The sequence below is a fragment of the Phoenix dactylifera genome, chromosome 13 (assembly GCF_051530095.1).
Source record: "Phoenix dactylifera cultivar Ajwa chromosome 13, Ajwa_hap1_PhDact_Kaust_v1.1, whole genome shotgun sequence".
In the NCBI taxonomy this organism is placed as follows: Eukaryota; Viridiplantae; Streptophyta; class Magnoliopsida; order Arecales; family Arecaceae; genus Phoenix; species Phoenix dactylifera.
Window position 1 is genome coordinate 17,672,488 of NC_143202.1, and position 23,013 is coordinate 17,695,500.

Genomic DNA, 23,013 nt, shown 5'->3' on the forward strand with positions numbered 1-23,013 from the left:
ATTCAAATCTTATTATTTATTTATACATATCCAAAGGTTCACTAATACAAACACCTAGTCTTATGAATGTATACAAGTAAGAGCACTATGATATTGTATTATATTATATTATTTATATGCAATTAGCTTTTGGCATGATTCACATTCTCCATTTTTGGTTTTATCACGGACATGGATTTTAATTGGTTTATTTATAGTTAAAAGTTTTAAAGACTTTGTGCTTCACTATAATCAGTTACGTTCTATTTTTAAACGCACGGCTAAAGTTGTTTTTATTTTGGGAGACTTGACATGTTATTTTTTTTAATTATTTGATGTTTGCACAAATCCACTGAAGATGAACCTGCATCAAAAAAGACAATTGTTGAGTCAAATTCAAAGCCAGAAGTTGGTATTTTGTTTACCGCAGAAAAAGAAGCACATATAATATATAACTTATATGCCAGGAGAATTGATTTTAACGTCCGCAACGGTCATCCTAGATGCAAAAGGTATGGAAGCATACATAGTGGAATGTTTTTGTGCAAGAAAAAATAAAAGTACTTGGAGAACTCAAGCCATACAAAAACTAAGAAACCCCAAGCCATACAAAAACCAAGAAACCACGAGCCGTTGAGAGAACTAATTGCGTGGCTCGAATTGAGTTCAAAATTAACTGCAAGAATTTATAGGTTGCAAGTAAAGTTATCATCGATCATAATCATCCTCTGCTGAATCCTAACAAGGCATATATGTTACAACATATATGTTAAGAGCCTAAATAATTTTAACTAGAATGTATATTTTGTTTTTATAAAATCAACTCCAAATTATCCTTCTTCATTAAGATGGAAATCATCCAATAAATGCTTGTTACAATAAACCACAAGTCTTGCAAATAGCAAAGGATGAACTAATAGTAGGGCTTGCCTAGGTTTTTGGACTGCAAGAAAGAAGTCAGAATTATTTCCAATAACAAGCATTTCCAGATCTTACTTCTCCACAGCAGTCATATTCCAGGCAGGCATATACATATAAATACAAAAATTGAGGAAACTGATCTGCCCAACGTTATGATATTTGAACGATTCAGAACATATCATTGTTTTCTACTAGCTTATCATTTTATCAAAATCCCAATACAAATCAACCGGTTGTTCATGAACACAAAGTGGAAAGGCAAAACGATACCATAATGCTCAAGGGTCAGGAGAATCAAATATTAAGGTCCTAAACTGAAACAGAGAAGTCAGCTAATTAATGCAGTGAAGCCATGTTGGAATAGCATCCATATTCTACAAAAGTTTTCTCACTGCCAAAAATAGTGGAAAAAGAACTAGGGAAACCGTACAATCTATAGGAAAGCTTCTGGCATCCTCATGTGAAAACAATAGAAAAAAGGTGCTTGATGTATTCAAACCAAACAATTTTAGGAGCAGATGGTCCGCAACCTTGAAATGGAACTCCAAAGGCGAGCAGCTCCTTTATTCAATGTTTGGTTGCACTGATGGATGATGATCCAGGACGGCTTCCGCGCCCGCCATTTGATCCCATATGATCAACCCTTTGATATCCAACATCACCTCCGCGGCCCCTACCACCACCCCTGCCTCCAAAATCAGGTCTGTTATTGAAATCCCCCCTACCATAACCCCTCCCACCACTGTAAATTCCACGCCCCCTTATTCCGTCGTTCCGGAATCCGCCCCCTCTGCCAGGTGCAAACCTTCCTCTGTTACCAACTGCAGAGAGCAAATCTTAATTTGTTAATTTGGACCCAAAAAGAGCCAGGAAAACATTTGCAGAATTGAAAAATCAAAAGGTCTGGCTATGTGCAATCTCTAAGTAACAATCCTATCGGTCAAGCTCTGTTCTTCATATGACAACAGTTGCAGCAATTTTTGAGATTTTATACTTGTACTTCATAATAAAATAAACATAATAAAAAACCTTATCTGTGTTTGCATAAACTACTACCATATTAATAGTCTCATCTTATTTAGGAGAATAATAAGTAGCTTTATGATATAGTGGTTTATGTAACAGTACATATATTCATGTGTAAACAACTGAAAATATAGCTTATCCCACACTTGCCTCGTGAACTAGTGGTCCGCTTTTCCTCAACGAAAGCTTGGCGACCACCTATCGTTATAGGCGAAGCCTGAAACAGTAATAAACTCATCATATTAACAGCTGAAAATTATATGCAAAGAATGGAACTTGCTGAACATGAGAAAGATATGCAAAATGCCAATGCTAAAATTGTCTTGACCCGCTTCTCCTTATGCTTATGTCAACTTCACATAATACAAGGAATTACAGATAATGGCATAAAAGCATGAATACCAAAATATGACATAAACATGGGTAGGAAGCAGGAAACCTCAACCAGCAATGAACTTTCTAAATTGTCAATACAAAAAAAAGAATGCTTCAATATGAAAATTTTATATAGTGAAACTGGAGCTATCTTTTGATACGTTATATGACCTATATCAGCTTGTGGTATATATAAAAGAAATATTTCATTGCAATATCAAGCCAGAACAGAAACAGATACAGTTAATCAAACAAAATCAGAAAAACTGGATCCCGTGGCAGTGGAAAATAGGCATATGATACAAACATAAACTGCTTAAGATTACCAATCTGAACCATGATCCAAATAAATCACACACAAGTTTCATGACGGGACTTACACAGAAATGCAGATACCAATTGAACAGCTTGCTAAATATATTTTGAAAAATAACACAATCTTCAAAGCTGTAGAATGTGATAAGACCATGATGAGTGATAGAAATATTTTGCTCATTGCATAGCAATTACTTCATGGGTCTCAAGTTAGAAACTGGGAATATATTTCTGCCCAATGGCAGACAAAGAACAAGGCATTAAGAAACTGAAAATGTAACTAAAAAGACTGTTTTTACTGCTTGAATTTCCTTCTTGTGCAATTGAATGTCATTTTAGAAAGGAATATTAGTACCTAAAGGGATATTACCTTAGGCAATTTGCAGGTTAAGGTATGACAAGTAGCTAATCTATTCCAAAACACCAAAAAATAAAAAACTTGCATTTGCCTTTTCCTGTTTAAACTGACATCACAGATAAAGTTTTACTAGACTAGATGGGATTTGGAAAGATCCTTATAATATTTTCAATGCCACCATGAGAATGAAGCTGAAGGCCGATCATGTCCCAGGAATTAGTGATTTACTCATGAAATATAACTTGAAACAAAATGTTTTTAGTTTGAATTTTAATGACTGATTAAGATTTAATGAAACCACAAGATTGATCAAGTCTAATCATAATTCAGATCAGCAATCATCAGATAAAGCAATCTTTCAGAAGTGAAATAAACTGTTTATGAAGCCTTGTTTACGTTTAAATCTGTTTTAAGATGGAACATGCTAGTAAAACTAACTTATACAATAATGCATGCAAATAGTTGTTTTCCTGCATATGCTTGGGTTTTTGACTGGTATGATCCAATCATACACCTCCTAATGTACCTGTTTTCTTTCACGCAGCCATGATGTATTTTCTTTTACAGTTTGCATGGTCGACAGTTTCTCCATTTTCTTAGATTCAGATTTGAGTTACAAGGCTCCATCTTCCACCCCCTTGACAGGGAAATGTTAATCCACACCAGAATTTAAGACATCCTACATTATCATTTGTTTTCAAAGCATGCAAGCTTCACATGATCGTTTGCATTGTCAGCTTATTGATCATCATTGAACAGCATCGTTCAATATCTGTCAAACTATGCACAGGATCATCATAGATGGAACCATTTACTACTGATTGTAGAATTTCCAATTTATGGACCGAGCAAGAGAGCTAAGAGAACGTTAACTAGGGATTCTACTAGCAATTCCAGATAAAAGAATTCGAAAGAAACAGATGTGATGTCTTTTCCCTCTTGAAAATCTACTTTTGTATAACAATTTCATCATGGTCTGATTGGCCAAAACATCCTTCACCATGACACTTTTAAGGGAGTGGGAGGTCGGTACTATAACAGTTCCAAATAATGGCCCACAACCTCATCCTGGAGTTACAAACAATTATCCAGTTCCCCACAAGAAAGTTGCATCTTGAGATGTGGAATTCATCCACAAGACTTGGTATACAAAACCAAGTCTGAGGTATGGTGTGCCAGTGCCATGTTGGCTTGGCGCTAGCATAGTATGTATTGTGTCATGTCATTCCATGCGGTGCATGGCACATACTGGCACAAGCATCCAACCAGTACTGTGCTAGTGTCAGCAGGCATTCAAGCACTAGCACATTATACTATGTTGGATTTATCATGCAATCCAGAACTTCAATCCATGAGCAAAACTTCCTCTTGAACTTCCTTATATGCACTATGGACTCGTTAAGAAAGAACATACTTCCAAGTAACATCCACGTGGAGTTGTGAGATTACCAAAGTTAACATAGTAATTGCACTTTTAATATAAGATATTCTGATAAATTATAATTAGCATATTGTTGGTGAACCAATCACACAAACAGATTTTGTTTGATGTATGAGATTTTATTTGAAATATGGGATTTTAGACAGAAATTGATTTAAATAGGGAAACACAACAAAAATCTAAAAGAAAGAAGATTGTGCTAAATGATAGGTGAATTCCCATCGTGTTTGCAAAGAAGCAACAGTTAAAGAGAAGAAAATTTTGTTTTCCATAAAGCAGATTCTCAAATGACATAGTAATAGCCCATTTAGAAGATACTATTAGCCAGTCCAACTCATGATACTTTATTTTTTCTTTCCTTGTTAGAACAAAGACATCCAAACTTTATATATATATATATATACATATATATATACATGCATATACATATATATGCATATATATACATAATATATACATATATATGTATAGATATATGTATGTATGTATAGATATACATATATATATATATGTATATAAGTGTATATATATATACACATATCCGTATACATATATACATACATATATGTATGTGCATATATCTGGACTCTTGATCATACAATAGGTCGAAGGTGGAATACATTTTTTTGGTACAAGAAGGTGCAATAGATTACAGAGAAGCATCTAAACAGTATAGATTCCTGTTCCTGTCTCAAATAGTGATAAAAAAAATTAGCAAACTGTTCAGTACTTTTTTTCCTCAAATTAGATGGATGACTGCTCTATCAGAAATATGATGCGCACACTTTTTTCTTACGGACCCACCCACAAGTGGGTGACCCCATGACTTGATGGCCAATTATAGAATTTAATCCCCAAAAATGTTCTAAACCACATCAAGTTCCCATTTGATTTAAATAAAATAATCTCTTTCCTTCCTCAATAAGATCACCTAAGACTTTGGAAAGGCTTTTGTGCCCTCATATTGAGGTGCACACCACGATAACCCCCTTTCCCTCTTCTGAGGTAACAGAGGGGGGCTTCAACATTACAGCTGACTTTGAAAAGGTTTTTTACGAATTGAGATAGACCCAGGAAACACTACAGATGGTTTAAACAAGTTTCCCTTACCAAATTTTGGTCCATTCATCCCATTTTTCCCATAGCATGACTGAGCTGGGCCAGCTAGAGCTCCATCAGAATTGAACAAGGCAGGGTCAAGCAACTGCACTTGTGTCATTCTAAGTAAGTTCAATAGACTCTCTTAAGCTTGAAATGCAAAGCTCAAGCTCACTTACCATGGTTACAGTGAGAATAGCAGAAGGCTAAGAGGATAATGGAGGGGAGGGAGGCAGAGGACTTGGTAGCAGAACATGAACCCCCCGAGTGTCACTGATGGAATCAAGAAGCAGTCATCAATCTGATAAGTTTCTACTTTCCCTAGGGGAAGGAGATGACTGAGAAGAAAGGAGGGAGGATTAAGGTGGCAGGGAGTTGGCCGGTTACTAAATTATAGTGTAATTGACAACTGGGGCTCCATCCATTCTTGTCCCACAATGAAATTATCATTGGAAGCATGTCATCTGCCACGTGACAATTTTTTTTGGAAAACATAGAGAAAATACCACATGGAGAAAAGAAACGAGCACACATCCATGTTAAATAATGGAGAGGCTGCTGATCAGGTAGGAGAGAAGCATGTCATGCAAGTGGTTACATAAATAATCGCCATACAAGGTCGCGAAGACATTCTGATGATCGAGAGAGAACACATTTTCTAGAACCCGCGTCTCCCACTGCATTGACCTAATTCTAATGGACAAGCAAAATCTTCAAGGTGAAGCAGGTGGTGGAGATGGCACAGGCCATCACAAAATTCATATACAACCATACATGGTGTTGGCTTTAATGAGAAAGCACACTAGGGGAGATCTTGTGGTCAGCAGTAACCCGCTTCATCACACACTACATTATACTCAGTAGCCGCATTGAACAGTAGGCAAGGCTGTGATCAATGCTCATGAGTGCGGAGTAGCAAGGCAACAATATATACCTGTTGTGGCACAAAGGTGAAATATGTGAAGGTGTTATTGATCAGCAGTTGATTCTAAAAACGGAACAAGGAACTAGTTACGACATTTGCACCACTATATCAAGAGCTAAGGGCGATTAATAGCAAGAGGTAACCCTTGATGCACTTCCTTTACCATATGATGATGATGGCCAAGATCGAGATTACGGAGACCGATCCGAGACGTTGTTGATGATTACACCAACATCACAGAAGAGAAGTGGGGTACCCAGATAGGGAAGGAGTTGCATTAAGCAAGTAATCCGCATACAAACCTTGCCTAACTCAATGTTACTATAATTATAAGTACCATCATTAAATTTTTTTTTTGTTTGCTAATTAAATCAAATACATATCTCGGCAGCTTACCATCTAAATCCAACATTTCAATATACAGTTCCAGGCAAGGTTTGCTATCTCGGTACCGGACCCCGTTCCAGTGCCACACTAGCACTGTCAGTGTGTACGGTACAGGGTCTTTTCGGCATACCGAATGTCGATACGCCTCCCATATCAGGTACCGGTATCAAACCGGTATGGCACAATACACCCTGTACTGCCCGGTTCGGGCTAATACGACGAACTAAGGTCCCAGGAATAGGATCAGATGAGGAACTTTTAGCTGCAGTTGAAATGTGATTCATAAGACGGATCCCGATCCCACCATTGTTGTCCGATGCAAAGATGAGGTAAGTTGAATTTAATGGAATACCATTATAGGGAATAATACTATGTCTTAACAAACAAGCAAAATAATGCCATAAATGGTGTGTGTTTAACAAATTAAAGTATTTAGGGAGGGCTTCCATAGTTTTGCTGAGAAGGCAGCTATGGCAAACAAACTATAGATGAATCCAAGTATTCTTCAACAATGAGTCTAATTTAACTAGATATGTGTGATTCCATTTGCAGCTGAGTGGTGGCTCCATTTGGTGGGACATGCAAACACCTCAACAGGATAGCGATGTAGATCCTCTTACAAATGGTCTCGTTTAGCAACCACAAAGACAATTGGCCAACTTTGTCATTAAAATACAGTAGGAGGAACGGCCTGAACCAAAGGAAATTAAATGACTTGGTATGCGTACACCACATTCTATGGCTCAGATGAAGTGCATAATAGAGGTACAATAACTTTGTATAAGATAAAGAGGTTCCAATGATTGGTTCGCTTGAGGGCCAACAATGCTAGCCAAAGCTTGAGCCAGGATCATCTCCTAGACCAACCAATATTGTAGCAGAACAAGCTGGGATGAATGTAGAGCATAGGATAAAGCGAAACATGCCACACTCCCACACCTAGCAGTAGCAGCAACCACAAAGATCAAGAGGGATAGGTCAGGGGGGGGCAAGTCAAGATCATCACATGATTGTATGTCCAAGACCTCGAGACAGATAATGACAGAGATTCTAAGGAGAGAGTACCATTGTAAACAAGCCAATCAGGTAGGCATGGCTAGTCTAGGAGGTAGGCCTAGTTGACCCACCCAATATTGGGCCACCAAGGGAAAGAAGACAATTCCTTGGAGATCCACACAAACCCAAAACGGAAAAGGCAATTGCAGATTTGTTACAGAAGGCTGACAAGATGCCACTTCAATCAAATTTCGAGACTACTGAGCCCTCAGATGGTCGGTTGCCTAGATCATCTCGTGACACCAGCAATGATGATAATGATAGTTCACATGATGATGCATTTGGTAGCCAAAGTAGTAGCAAACATCGTAGGGGTGCGCGTTACTCGCAACTTATGGTGTAAACCTATTCATCCAGGTGTCTCATTATGCATAAGATAAGGACAACAACAAGTGACATATCAAGAAGATAGGATACCATATAAGAGAAGAGGCCCTTGAGGTAGTTATGGACATGGCACTGATATAGCTGATGATAAGACATGCAAAGTAGGAACCACGAGCATCTTAATATTTGATGCATACTCCGGATCATCATCGTACAACCCAGATCTTTTTTTAGCATATGCATACTATTCGGCTGAGGCTTCAAATTCAAGTCGCTACTACCCTCCATAACACAGTCTGTTGTGCCAGTACCAGGCACCGAACCGGTTGCCCGGCAACACAGGTTGGTACGGGCCCACGTCGTATCGTGTCAGGCCTATACCAACACAGTAGAGAGGCGGGGGAGAGGGTGAAAGGGAGAAAAAAACAGAGAATGGGGAGATGGAGAGAGAGGAGAGTGGCGGAGGCCAGCAGAGGGTCGACAAAGGCCAGTGCCCGGACAGGAGGCGGAGACCAAAACCAGATCCCCTGTTTCGTTCGAAACAAGGCTCTGGCCGCTAAAAAATAATGGGATTTGCCGACTTCACTTAAACATCTCATTTTTTTAGCGGTCGGGTCTCCTATTTCGTTCGAAACAGGAGACTCGGTTGCAGCCCTTCACCTCCTACCCTGGCGTCGGCCCTCCACCGGCCTCCTTCCCTCTCCCTCTCTCTCCCTCCCCCGCTCGCTCTCTTTTTCTCTCTTTCCTTCTTCCCTCCGGCAACGGATTTCATTTTCATTGCTGGAACCATCTCGGTCCACTACCAGGACGGCTCAGTACGACCGGAATCGCCCGGTTCGGGACGGCTCCGCCGAGCCTGCTCCATAGCCTCAGACAAACAATATGTCATAGTTTGCTGCCTTGATCACTCCTAAGACTGGATGGCAAGCTCAATATCAAACAGAGGATTTGTATTAAGATGGCTATCCAGGCCAAAGGTACTACCAGATGCAAGGATGGGCACAATATCTAGGCTAGAGTCAAGTCATAGATCAAATTATGAATGAGATCTCGTTATCTAAAAGCCACAGACACTTCATAAGGATCTTGGCGTATGTTTTATGTAATTTAAATTTATTCAATATATACCTTTTTAAGCTATAATTTATTAAATTATGTATTTTAATTTATTAATTTTGTACAAAGCACATGGCACACAATATCTCAAGACCACGATAGAAGAACAGTTTTTGAAACATATAACAAATAAAACCCAACTTCAAAACTTCCAATCCTTAAGAAAGCTTTAAAAACTAAAATAAACTGAGAAAACTGAAGAAGGGCTAAAGCCCTTAATCGATACCACAACAGTATGCTTCTGCATACCGTGTCAATACAGCACCATAGTAGTGTCGTACCAACCCGATTCCTAACCATTACAGCACCTAATATCAGTTCAGGAAACCATGGTTGCAGGTGACGCTTTGGCTAGTACATTGTGATGTAAATTTTGTTTGACGCATCTAAAGTTGTTAGTTAAAAGTTTAAGCATTCATGAATCACTATTTTGCAATACAAACATTAACCCAAAATCGATGCCCCACATATCATTAAAAAAATAAATTAGAAATCAATAGTTTTGTTGAAAGATTTAGGAGGCAGTACTTAAGGCAAATTATGCATTCAGGCCTAGATCATGTCAGAAAAGGCCTCCTACACAATACTTAAAATGCTTCTTGCACAAGCAAGGGGATCATAATAACCTTTCAAACTATGAAAACCTAACCAACGAAGTTCACAATGGCCACCTAGAGGAGCTTGCGAGTCTTTCAACAAAAGATGGAGGGCAGCTCAAAAGTGTGATTCCAAATACTACACACAGCAAATCCAAAAATTGTATATAGATATGCGTTGAATCCCAAAGAGCTCCCCTATGATCGAAGGGAAGAGTAAAATTATCCTAAAGTAAAATGATGGGGTGATAGTTTGAAAATGTGACTCTAAGCACTATTTTCAGCTAACTAGAAACTCATGTAGATTTGTTGAACTCCAAAAACTTTGGTGTGATCAATGGAGAGAGTACAATTACACTAAAGGTAGCCTACAAAAGTCAAAGGTGACCTGCAAAATTCAACAAAATCGCTAGTAGAGGCCACCAACAAGGTGGTGGTATTTAACGAGAATACAATGTTCTACACAAGAATGTAACTTGCTAATCATTGTATGAGAATTTATTCCAATATTTCGAGCAACAAACAAATGCATAGCTCATGACTATAGATCTCCCATAGGGCTGTCAATGGGCAAGGTCTTGTTGGGTCAAGCTTAGGCCTGAAGCACGCCCCAACTTAGAGCTCAGGCCCGAGTCCGACCCGGCCCGAATCAAGCCCGAGGGTCCCAATACTAGGCCCAACCTGGCTATGGGTAATATTTCCTGCCGAGCCAGACCAAAGTCAAGATCAACCGAGGTTGGCCTGGGATATACTAGCCCCTTTCATCGCGGACCAATTTGAGCTTTCATGTTAACAATCCGAGCCCGAGCTAGATTTTTTTTCTTGGGGCCAGGTCATTAGGCCACTCAGGCCACCCAACCCATTAATAGCCCTAGACTCCAAAATATATTATAGAAAAGTTTAGATACAAATCCAAGTTCTAATATAAAAAACCTAGGGATATATTGGAACAAGACATATTGATTAGTGCAGCGGACCAAGAATGGCAAAACCATGCTAAACCGGCCCATTTGGGGTGTACCGAACCAAATCGGTCAGCGATAGTTCGATCCACCCTCCCCTCACTCAGGATGTTCAAGAAAGCCCTCCCACCCCCCACCCCTCCCCCCCGGATCCACATTCGAAGGTTTCCTGTAAGTCCCTCTCCCTCTCCCTCTCCCTTAGGTTTATTGTTAGGGTTTCCCTCAGCCCTCCCCCCGTCCTCCCTCCCTCTCTCTCCCTGCTAGATTTAGAGCTAGGGTTGGGGTTAGGGTTAGAGTTTCCCTCGGCCCTCCCCTTTCCTCCCTCTCTGTCTCCGCTAGAGTTAAGGTTTCCCTCAGCCCTCCCCCTTCCTCTCTCCCACCTCCCTCTCCCTCTCCCTCTCCCTCCCTCTCTCTATCTTCCTCTCTCCTTTTTCTCCATCTTCCCTTTCTCTCCCTACTTTCGATATACCCTAGAACGGCACGATATGGACCATACCATAATAAATTAGTCACTAGCTGGTACAATCTTCGGTACAAGTTTGGCGAACCTTGGCGGTGACCAGTTATATAGGTCGTTGTACCCATGTCAATAGTGTATGCACCAAACAAAAGGAGCATATGCATATAATTATGTTATATTGCACAAATCATAAATGAAAAAATATTACATCATGTAGCACATGTTATATAGTATATGGTAATATTGACAAATTGTTGCTACTACATTATTAATCAAGGTTCTCGGAACGGGTACCAAGGCCCATATTGGTCGGCGACCAACACGGTGCGATAGGGATCCATACCATACCGTGCCATGGGCATTTCAACCTCTTTATTTTTTTTATTTTCAAATTTTGAACTAAAGTCAGCATATGGCTTGCTGACTTCAGTTCAAAATATGAAAAAAAAAAGGTATGAAACCACCCTCCTATTCCAAAACGAAAATGACGGGAGAGAGAGGGCAGAGGGATAGAAAGGGAGGGAGAGAGAGGGGCGGAGGGGGGGAGAGAGGAAGAGGAGGGAGATGAGAGGGCGAAATCCCTCATCGTCGGGGGTGGGGGGGCTCGAAACCCTAAACCTAACCCCATGTGAGAGAGAGGGAGAGAGGGAGAAAGGGGGGATGCATTACCTTTAACGTCGGCAGGGGTGTGAGAACCCCTACGAGTATGTGTTTAGAACCGCATAGGCTATACACTAGGTAAATCTTGGATACTTGTATAAAGTCTAAAAAACCAAATAACACACTCTAGCTAGCCTTTCTGGGTGAGATCCGTTGTGACAAATAGTATCAGAGTGAATCTGGTCCATGGCCTATGTGGACTAGGAGACAATAGAACAACAGTTCATAGGAGTTGACCATGGGCCAATCGTAGTGCTTGTGATTAGATATGAATGGATTGAGACTTTTAGCCTAACAAGGACACTAGGGCTTAAATAGGGAGAGTATGTGAGAACCTGTACATGTATGTGTTTAGTCCCACATCGGCTATGCAATGGGTAGATCTTGGGTACTTGTACAAGGTCAAAGAACTCAATTTGGGCGAGGTCTTAAGTTGTGACAGGGGAAGGGCGAGAAACATCGAGGTCCAAGTGCAGGGGAAGGTAAGGGTCGCAAGCATGGGGGATAGGCGAGGTCACAGCACTAGTCGGAGGTGAGGAATCGAACAAGCTAGTGGGACTTACGGGGGAGGGGGTTATACCGAAGCGAATAGATGGTTCAAACCATGTCGATAGTCGACCGGTCCAATTCGGCACACCCGAATCCAACCGGTTCAACACAGTTTGGCCTTCCTTGCTATCAATCTCTAATAATCTATGTTGTAATCCTCAAGATGTATATGGAGTTTAATGAACAAGAGTTAGCTATTAATTTGAATATGAATAGCCCTACTCCTTAGTTTTGTCCTTATTCCATCTGAAGTTCCAAATTCTCCTTCACACTTGCCATTTTTTCTTGCACGCTACTTCTTGTGTGCTGCAACAAAGTTCGCTGCTTTCATCACCATTTAAGACAGATCATGATAGTTATCTTGTCATCATAATCAGCAAAGTCAATCCTAGCTCCATTTTCACATGAGGTATAAGGATAACATGCATTTTGACAACTACCGGAATCCATGTAAAGTTCTCCTTAATAAAATTAATGATGCACAACTCAAAAAATTCCTTAAAATCACAAATTTTGGACGATGGTAGTGATCTCAACTTGAAAATTTTCTCAAAGAACTTCTTCCCTTGCTAAGTTCTTCTAAAATTTACGAAGATAACAGCATTTCAATACGGCTATCATGATCATGTATCTGGCATGATCCAACATCTTTTTGTGTCTGATATCATTGGATCTTTCAAGATCTTTCACTTTCTTCAAGGTGTTGGATAACATATGAACAATATCCACTTCTTTTTCATATTGCAAAACCACCACCTCTCATCATGTTAATGCAGATTCAACTATCACTCTTCACATATGATTTTGCTGAGAAAATATTGATAAAAATCAATCTCGTGATTGAGGCCTAAGATCTAGTTTATGATCAGAATCAGATGAAACCCGACTCATAACTGAATATCCATAACTAATCAATAACAATATTACATTCAATCGAATACATGAACAGATATGGTAACTTCCACATGATTAGGCACAAAAAAAGAAGACAAGTGAGAGCGTAGAAGAATAGAAGCACTTAGATATTAGCAATATTTGGTCCTCGTAAGAAAACCAAATAGTCATATATAATTGTTCCAAGTTCTTTTAATATGATAGAACACTTCCATACATCATGATCTTAAAATCAAAAGCAAAACAGGACATGTTAAACGACTAAAAGAAAGATCTGGACCATGGAATGCCGTACCGGCCCGTACCGGCCGGTACGGGCCGGTACGTACCGGTCCGGCCGTGGACCGGTACCGGAACGGATAAAAAACCGGTATTTCCCGGTTTTTTATCCGAACCGGCCGGTACGGGCGCGTACCGGCCGGTACGGGCCCGTACCGGCCGGTACGGGCCCGTACCGGCCGGTTCGGGCCCGTACCGAACCGGCACAAATTTTTTTTTTTTTAGAAGGCCTCGTACCGGAACCGGCACAAATTTTTTTTTTTTTAGAACCACAGCGCCGCGCGCTGTGGTTTTTGAAACCACTGCGTACCGGCCGGTACGGGACCGGTACCGGCCGGTACGTACCGGACCGGACCGGTACCGTACCGGTCCGGCCGACCACCGGTACGCCGACCGGTACCGGTACGGCGGACCTTGATCTGGACGCTATCTACAATGTTTTGACCAATTCCACTGGCCCATTTAGGAAAGAAAGAGATTAGCAGGCAAAAGGGTTCAACCCCCTTATCAACCTAGAATTAAGCTGCACACCTCTGGTTCTCCTAGAAATCTGCAGCACATTCCTAACTTCTCAACATATGTTTAGGGCCCTTACTGACAAGTAATCCAACATGCCAAACCCTAAATATAGAGATGGTGGCGCCTAAATTTTCATTATTAAAACAATACAAGAGTTTGCTCCACCATAGCCTAAGTAATGGACCAAATTAAGTTTCTCTGGTTTGAAAGAAACATAAGATCATCCCCTAATAAGAGAGCAAGTATAAGCTGAAGGGTACCCCTTATAAAGTACAATTAATTTATTTTTGTAAAACCTACAAATGACTGAAACTAGAGCTGCCTCAAACAAAACTTCATGCTCCTGTGCTCATACACTTGACATGCTCCTCTGCTTGTATCTCCATGGCCTAAATTCAGAGATCTTTGACCAGTTCATCTTATCTATTTTCAACAGAAGCATATGCACAGATTCTGTGTCTCAATAATATGTATGAGTGCATATGCAAGCATGCATCTATTTTTGTGTGCATAAATGTATGTACATACGTATGTATGCACACATAAATGCATGTGCAATATGCATGGCATGCATGCACGCATATATGGATGCATGTATGCACATATGCGTATATGTCCATATGGTTGCAGGCATACATGGACGAAAAGAGAGGATCTTACACCTACTGCAAACTCCAATGATCAAAGCTGCAAAATGAAAATCTCAAACATTAGATATGATATACAAGGCTTAAAAAAGTCATGTTTTGCAGATTCTTTCCTATCATCAGGTCGTCCAAAAATCAGCACACTGTATCATGCCACTATCTAAACTGTTTATAAAGGTGTCAATAAATTCTGTCAAAAAAATCTTCTTAACCACTAGATCATGCTTTTGGAACCATTATCATCAACCATAAACCACAAACTTATGCCCGGTCCAAAGCACAAGCTCCTTGCATCACTTATAATTCAATAAGAGGTCAAAAGGTAAAAGGAAATGGTTCTGGTGTGCAAGTCAAACTAAGTATCCACAAGTCACAAAACAACAACGAATACGCGTCAGCTGGTACAACAGAATAGTTCTATCCAAGATTGATTCTTCTTCACCTAGCTAACCAGATAAATATTTTGGAAGATTCATACTCCTGTGTCTTTCCCACCTAATAAATTTTTATCTTATTCCAAGCAGCAGGTCCTCTCTTTCACTACTTGCTTACCCTTCTTTGCTGTTGCAAAGGCAAGAAATGCTCGAGTAACAATAAGAGGCTCTGCTACTTCAAATTTAAATTCTTTTCCAGATTTAAACAAAATGGAGATATTGGGAGCTAAAACATCCTCTGTTAGTTTATAAAAAGAGAATTATATATTAGATATAGTCTCCTTTGCAAAACAAGCCTGAATCCTGCTAATACAGGCACACATTCAAATTATTAACATTTATGTATTAGTGGTGGAGTTGATCTAACTGACTAAGAAGAATTCTGCTGCTTGCCTCTTATGAACTAGTTGTCCCTCCACCCTCTTCTGCACAAAATTAATTGCTTGAGTTCCACCAAAGGAACAGAAAAATGGTCGAGGAAGGAGAAAAAGCATGCTGGCCCTTCCTGAAGCAACCGCTGATGCTGGATAAAAGCGCATCAAGTTGTGCAAGGTGCCCGTATGTTCTATGAGGTACGCTATGAGGTACGTAGGTTGATCGGCAAATCTTGGAGGGCGATGATCTCCAAATTGGCAGCAAAGTGATTTGGTTCATGTTTACATCCATGGTATGGTCTATGGAAACAAGCTTGAAGAAAAAGTTTTCTAGCATTCCCTTTCTCTTTGCTCCACAAGAAATGGAAAAGACATTAAACATTTTCTCCTCCCTTTGTTTTTCCCTTTTTTTCTTAAAAGTTGTTTTTGGCGGGGTGAATGAAAGGATACTGGATTCAAAAGAATGACTTAGAACATGTTTTAGAGTCAAATTGGATGATTGATGCCTCATCAACATTCGATGTATGAGTACGTAACACTCATAACTTCTTTCGATTAATCTTTACTTTTCCTTAAGCTTTGCTGCAATCCAATATGGCTAACCAAATATAGGAGGTTAGCAACATCCAATTTCTATTTCATCTACAATTGCACTATCTCTAATAATTTCTTTTGATGTTTATTGGTGCCTAACACAGTCATTTGTAACTATAAGTATGATAACTGAAACAGTAATATAACATAACCAAAGAATTTAACACTTAGAGGACTTTAGTTTTTCCTTTGCACTTTATCAGCTTACCTTTATGTCACTTGAGAATCTATAACTCTTCTCCAGGTTGCAACCTCTCCTTCTTTTTCTTTGTTACAAGTGGTATCCCAAATAGATGATAATTATTGTCACTTTTTGACTTGCAAAGCATAGAATAATACTAAAATTGAAGCAAAAGAAAAATAACATTGAAATTTTCTTTTTAGTGTTGATGGGTTCTACTTGCATTTGCAAGTATACATCTACCAGTATCTATAAATTTGGGATGCTTTGTTACATAGGCAAGAGAAACTCAAAATAAATAAATCTTTCTTTATAGACAATTTAGACCTTGTAGATCACATCCGACAACTACGTATTTATTTTGCAACTCCGATCACTAAAAACTAATAGTAGGTGTGAAATCCTCCCCTCACCCTCTATGTATTATAACAGAACATATATAATTATGTATATATGCACGTCTGTCTATCTACTTATGAATATAAATATACGTTTACATATGTAACTTATTCTTATAAACTGTGAGGTCATTAATAAATACGAACCAGAATTATTGACTCACCGATCTCGTGTACCTATGCAATATGTTAAATCTGTATCAGATCATCTGATTGCTTAAAAACAAGCAATTAGAAAGAATCATACTCAGTTATAAAGATATATTTATGCTAAATATTTTTGAAATAGAAACATGGATATAGCCTCTCTACACGCGGGGGTACGGCTGCATGCATCTAACCCTTCCTCAAATCTCACAATGGTGGGAGCCTCACGCACTGGGCCGCATTTTTGAAAACTTTGGGAAAAAAATATATCATCGCTTTGCAAGTTTGAACATATCAACGTCAAATGCAACCATATGCATACAGGTCAATTTTTGGCTTCACTTAAAGTTGAGATGAAATTTGGAACAAACTCAATTCTTAACCTGAATCTTTTTTTGATTTAAGATAACATCACCAAGCATATAAAGGAAACCATATATGACTGCTGAAACTTTTTAAATAATTTAAATCAAAAAAATGTATATATGCATGTGTTGTTCTGATGAAAAAACAGAAGGGACTTGTACCAAGTGTCAGCGCCTCAATTTATCAAGGCATTTCTGAGCATCTTAAATTTTAAAATCAAAATCTTATCCCTTTTGCTAATTAGAATTTAAAAATTTTTAATTTCTAGTAGGTTTTTGCTTGTTTAAAGGAAAAACATGGTTATGTAAAGTTGTAATACGTCAACGAAGGCAAAATCATTTACTTAGAAAAATTACACTCAAAAGATAAAATTCAAATACCATCAAAAATTCTACTCAAAAGATAAAATTCTAATACCATATTTGCGGGAATTTTGTGAAATTTCATTACACCAACACCAAGTTGCCTAAAATCAACATAATTTCAAAGAGTTAAAATATCTGAAGATATTATGATTCTTATAATACAGCCAAAGGCGCCCTAATTGACAGCTACATTGAGGTTTGCCCTTCCTCTAATTCAGTCTATCTGTTTGTTTCATGAATCTAAAGAATAAACATGGAGTTGGCGGCAAAGTGGCCACTCAAAACAACACAAATACAAAATGTTTTCCAATCCATATAAATAAGTAGCAACTTGTTACTAGACCTCCATGCATCATAGAATACAATCTAATATGATTGTGAACAGGTCAACGCCTGTTAATATCTAACAGTCTTTGTGACTCAAAATAACAGCCATTTACTGCATCAATGAGGTTGTTGCAGATCATTTATCTTGTAAAAGTAGCAATATAAATCAATATTTTAACCCCTATCTCCTCATTTCTCTTTTTCTGGATTCCATGCAACAACCACCAACTGCTTTACATGTAATAAACACTTTCATATCCAAAACATGTAACAGGTGCCAAATATTTTACTTAAGGTGTCATGCTTGCTATGGAATCTCTTCCATTGTTTCCTAGTACTTACTTTTTTATCAAAAATTAAATTATAACAATTTATATACACCAAACTTAGCAAGACTGGAGGATCTATAACAAAGTAGTACTTTTTTAATAAGATGTAACTGTTAGGTTCGCTAGAAATAATCCCATCACCAACATGAGAGAATTTAAATGGTTCATGTAGACACATAGACCATATCCCTTCACATACAACACAAGGGTTTATTCCTTCCACAATCCCTGCCAATACGAGTACCACTAGAAGCCAATCAAACAGATGGAAGGTTCCTCTTTTAATCAAGCAGCCGTTGCTTGTTCAAATTCTATGGCAAAGAAAAGCATAAAAAGAACATCTGGGATCATCTTGCAAGATAAAGTCGTATGTTCAATAACCAATGCTTAACATTCTGTTCACAGGAGCTTGATTTACTTCATTGTAGAAGAGTTTAACCTCATTACAAAAATGAATCAATTAAATAGAAATACAAGCCAAATTCATGATAAAGTATATACAAACTTGGAGACCTAAAAGTAAAGAGATGACTGAGAGAAGTTCTATAAAGTTAGTCCGACAAGCATAAAAGGGAAAAGAGCTGACAATATATGCAACAAACAAGAGAGGATCAGACAACTTAGCAAAAAATACAGCATAGGAACATTTCTGAATTGAAAAGACACGATTGCAAGATTGAAAATCATGTTAACAGTCTCAACAAGACAAACCATACAAGAGAATAACAGGGAAGTAGACTTTGGATCAAGAACTGCAAACAGCATTGCAACTTAAAAAAGCAATAGCACATTGTCTGAAGTTCTAGAAATACACCTCCAACAATCCAAAATGTCTATTTACTAGTATCAAGAAAGGTCCACTAAAGCTCACAAGCACATAAAGAATGCATAAAAGAGGAATTATATGAAATGAGTTTACCTTAAATATTTTCTCATGCAACCAAAAAATAATAAATATGACAAAGAAGGGAATGACAAGATATTACTATGGCTCTACATAACCATTTATTTTCCAAGCAAAATGCAAGTGTATAAGTAGAGCCTAAATCATTTACCTCTATTGCACTTTGGACTGCATTAGCCTCCTCAAACTCCACGAAACCAAAACAAAACCCTTGAAGCTACACATATGAAGAAAATTTCTTAGATTATAGAACACACAGATTTGAAAAGCATCAAAATGCAGGTAAGCAGGAGAGTAAACAAAGAGAACCTTATGGCTTCTAACTTGTATGCCACCAGGTTTAATACGACCAAACCTCTTGAACTCCTCTTCCAGCTGATCGGGTGTAGCATTCAAAGGCAAACTTTTTATGTATATTGAATGGCCATCAGCTGAAAAAAGAAAATAGATTGTGGTATTGTATTGTATTGTAACAGAGCATCTATGAAGTCGATATGGTCAATTATTACCTTCTGCCTCTTGTACATTGTTGCTTTCAACCACACTAGAATTAGCAGCAGGAATATCAGGTGCTGTAGCTGCCATAGGAGCAGGGGCTGCCTGACCTTCTGGTTTAGCAGGTGGTGGCCTAGCAGAAGCAGATGTTGGAACTGATAATGGAGCAGCAATTTCTTTCATGACTTTCACCTACATATATTACAATAGATAAGAACATTAACTTTTTAAGCAATTAGAAGACTAGCTTGAAGCAAACACATCTAATCCATGTAGTGCATAGACTAAATTATATTGTGAAACAGGTCTATCTCATAAAACTATGCATCATTCTACAGACAAAAAAGGCAGTAAATGTAAACAGCGTAAATGTAAAACAGCATATGCATTCTCAACTCATTATCCATATGACATATCCTCATGACAATAAGACTCAATTGTATCCCAAGTTCTTGTAATAAGCAAACACTAAATAGTAATACCTTCCAGTTAGCAATAGTCCAAAATGGAAAGAAGCTGCATGTGTTCCCAGTGAATTTCTTTCTGTTGAAAATGCTAAAGAAAAAGTGCTATTTACAAGATATATAGCTGCATTTGGCTGCAGGTAACTGAATAAAGACCCTTTACTCCACTTATTCCAATTTAACCTGCCAAACACTAAACAACTAACCGATTTACTCCAAGGGTATAGGGAAATTTAGAAAGTTGGTAGAGCTACTTTTTCCACCAACTCCAGAATGCACTATTACCCACATAGGGTGGATTAATTTATTCCAGAATAAAGTGGTTTAGAAGTAAATTAACCCATTTACTCCAGCAAACTTAATCTGCAATCAAACACAGCCATAGAGAAACAAACCAGGTCTATGTCCCTACTGCCCTGGCTGCAGTAAATACAGCACTGTTCTTAATGGAGATAAACTTGTTTCCCTATGGGAAATGATCAACAATTTATTTGGTAAGATGGTGACAAGCATGGAGTTGTATTCTTCAATAAATAAATACAAACAGCATAGTAACTGAATGAAATTTATCTTTCTGAACAAGATTAACGAGTAGGATCATGACTTGAGAACTACCATTTAAAAATATGGAGAACATAAAATGTTAGTTAAGCTTCAAAGTGACTCATTAATCTCACACATATAGTTATTCTGCTACTCAAGGTCCAACTAACAGTTTATTACACGTGCCAGTAAGAATCCTTGACCCAGGATGATTTGTCAAAAGTACTTAAGAATGAACAGAAGTCAGAGTATCTTCCAAAACCAAACACCTACAATTGAAGCATATGATTTTTTTGGTGCCTCTTCTTGAACAGTAGCAGCAGCTGCATCAGAGATCACTGCCTGCGAACTGTTTGGTGCTTCATCAATCACCTCACCAACCAGTTCCTCCTCCTCCACGACTGAACCCTCTCCATTGTCCGAAGGGTTGGACACTTCCTCCTCATTGGCTTCCTCCTCCTCTTCTTGCGGACAGGACTCTGGCTCTGAAACATGTTGCTCCTCTTGTGGAGGGGAATCTGAAAGCAGACAGTATCAGCAACCGACAAATCAAACAACATTTCCCATATATGTTTATTAAAAAAACATAAAAATAAAATGAATCAAGCCCTGGGTCCTCTTAAAACATACCCTGCTCCAGCGAAAGAGGAGCACCAGCGCCATTCTCCAAACCCTGGCTTCCAAGTTGGTGCTCGGCCTCTCCAACATACCTAAATATGTCATTCAGAACGAAGAAGCCTTTGTCCTGGGGAGCCAGGAAGAAAGACTGGGTGAAATCCCTCTTGACATTGTCCTTCCCAGTGAGATATCCCGTCACGAGGACGAACACCCCACCGTCGAGCGAATCTTGGGAATCCACTGTCTTGATCTCCGCTCTGTGGAAGTCCATAGACAGTATCTTCTCGTTGATCGCCTATTTCCAGGGCAAATAAGTCGATGGGAAGCAAAAAAATTTGCTATCAAGACAGAATTTTTCAGAACCAAGATTCCATTTTTATCTGAAATTTCTCTAAGTCGAACAAAAAAACAAGTTTAATACGCGGCTTACTTTCATGGAGGTGACGGAGATCAGGGCGCCATGAGCCTCGGGCCGTCCGAGCTTGCTGCTCTCCTGGTAGAACCGGTACACCAGCTCCGGCGACTGGTGAAGGATATGGTAGTACTGCTGTACAAAAGCGTTCCCAACCTAATCAAACATCCAAATCAGTCAAAAAGATCCAATCTTTCGCCAAGTTCTCAAAACCACACGACAGAAAAAACAGAGACAAAGTCCAAAGCAACTTCGCATTACCACTTGGGCAGAGGGGGGAGATCCAGGGGCGGCGGCGCTCGTCTGCGGGGCAGCCATCTCGGAGAACAAAGCTCTCAACCGCGATTAAAAAACGCCTCAGAACGCGACCCAATCGAGTCGGCTCCCTGCGATCGACGCGGATCACAGACGAGGAGATCAAACGAGAAGGCGATGAATCGATCGAGGCTACCCTCCGGAGCTCGATCAAAGATGGATACCCGCTCGTCCTCTTCCTTGTGGTCCTCCTTCGAGCTCTGCTAGGGTTTTGGACTTTCGGATCTGCAAGGAAGGAACCGGCGAGGCGAAGAGGGAAGGGGGATCCTCGGTTTCTGGGTTTTATATAATTCTCTGGGGTTTCTCCTCCTTTTTTTTATCTTAATTTTTCATTACCTTTTAACGCCGAAGGAGAGATTACTATTTTATTCTTTTAAATTTTATTGTTTTTATTTCCCGAAGAAGCAAAGGATGCGAGCAACCGCCCCTGGAGACCGGCTTTTGCCTTTCATATCATGACAATGCCCTCGGCTGTGGAGGAAAGCGGCGAGCACGTGCGAGCTGTGACGGTCCGTATCGCAAGTGCTCGCAAACTATTCGATTAGGATGGTCGGAGAGTACTTTCTATGCGAACGCTCTATCTGCCGTCCATAGATGCCGGAGCTAAGACGACGGCGGATCCAGTGTGGGTATAGAAATATCTATGCGGGTGCATGGCTGGGGATTTTCGGAAGCACGTGCGAATTTGTGCGGCGGAGGGGAAGCGAGGGAAAGAAACGCGGTACGGTGACTCGCGGGTGGTTTTGGCATTTGTGTGGGGCCCACTTGTCTGGAGATGCGTGTAAGAGAGCGGAGCACCGGGGGCGGGGGATACGATTGAGGTCGTGGGAAACCGATTCCCAGCGTTTCCCAGCGTG

At 39.5% G+C, this 23,013-nt stretch overlaps 1 protein-coding gene across 1 annotated transcript; it reads right to left on the reverse strand.

Moving 5' to 3' along the window:
- Positions 1 to 1,026: 1,026 nt before the first annotated feature.
- LOC103707105 (nuclear transport factor 2-like) lies at positions 1,027 to 22,606 on the reverse strand. The gene is made up of 9 exons (XM_008791473.6): positions 22,103 to 22,606; positions 21,860 to 21,997; positions 21,442 to 21,724; positions 21,085 to 21,329; positions 19,819 to 19,996; positions 19,619 to 19,740; positions 19,461 to 19,526; positions 2,077 to 2,143; positions 1,027 to 1,721 (listed from the first exon to the last, which is right to left on the reverse strand). Exons 1-9 carry the CDS (start codon positions 22,157 to 22,159, stop codon positions 1,468 to 1,470), a joined length of 1,410 nt encoding a protein of 469 aa, XP_008789695.4. The 5' UTR covers positions 22,160 to 22,606; the 3' UTR covers positions 1,027 to 1,467.
- Between the last annotated feature and the right edge of the window lie 407 nt (positions 22,607 to 23,013).

Bases quoted from the DNA above. Each gene is read 5' to 3' on its own strand.
- LOC103707105 (XM_008791473.6), bottom strand. From the start codon at position 22,159: ATGGCTGCCCCGCAGACGAGCGCCGCCGCCCCTGGATCTCCCCCCTCT. The intron at 21,330-21,441 runs GTATGTTTTAAG...GTCTGCTTTCAG, and splicing joins TCCTCTTTCGCTGGAGCAGG to ATTCCCCTCCACAAGAGGAG. The intron at 19,741-19,818 runs GTAATAATTGAC...TTCTTTTTTCAG, and splicing joins CAATGTACAAGAGGCAGAAG to CTGATGGCCATTCAATATAC.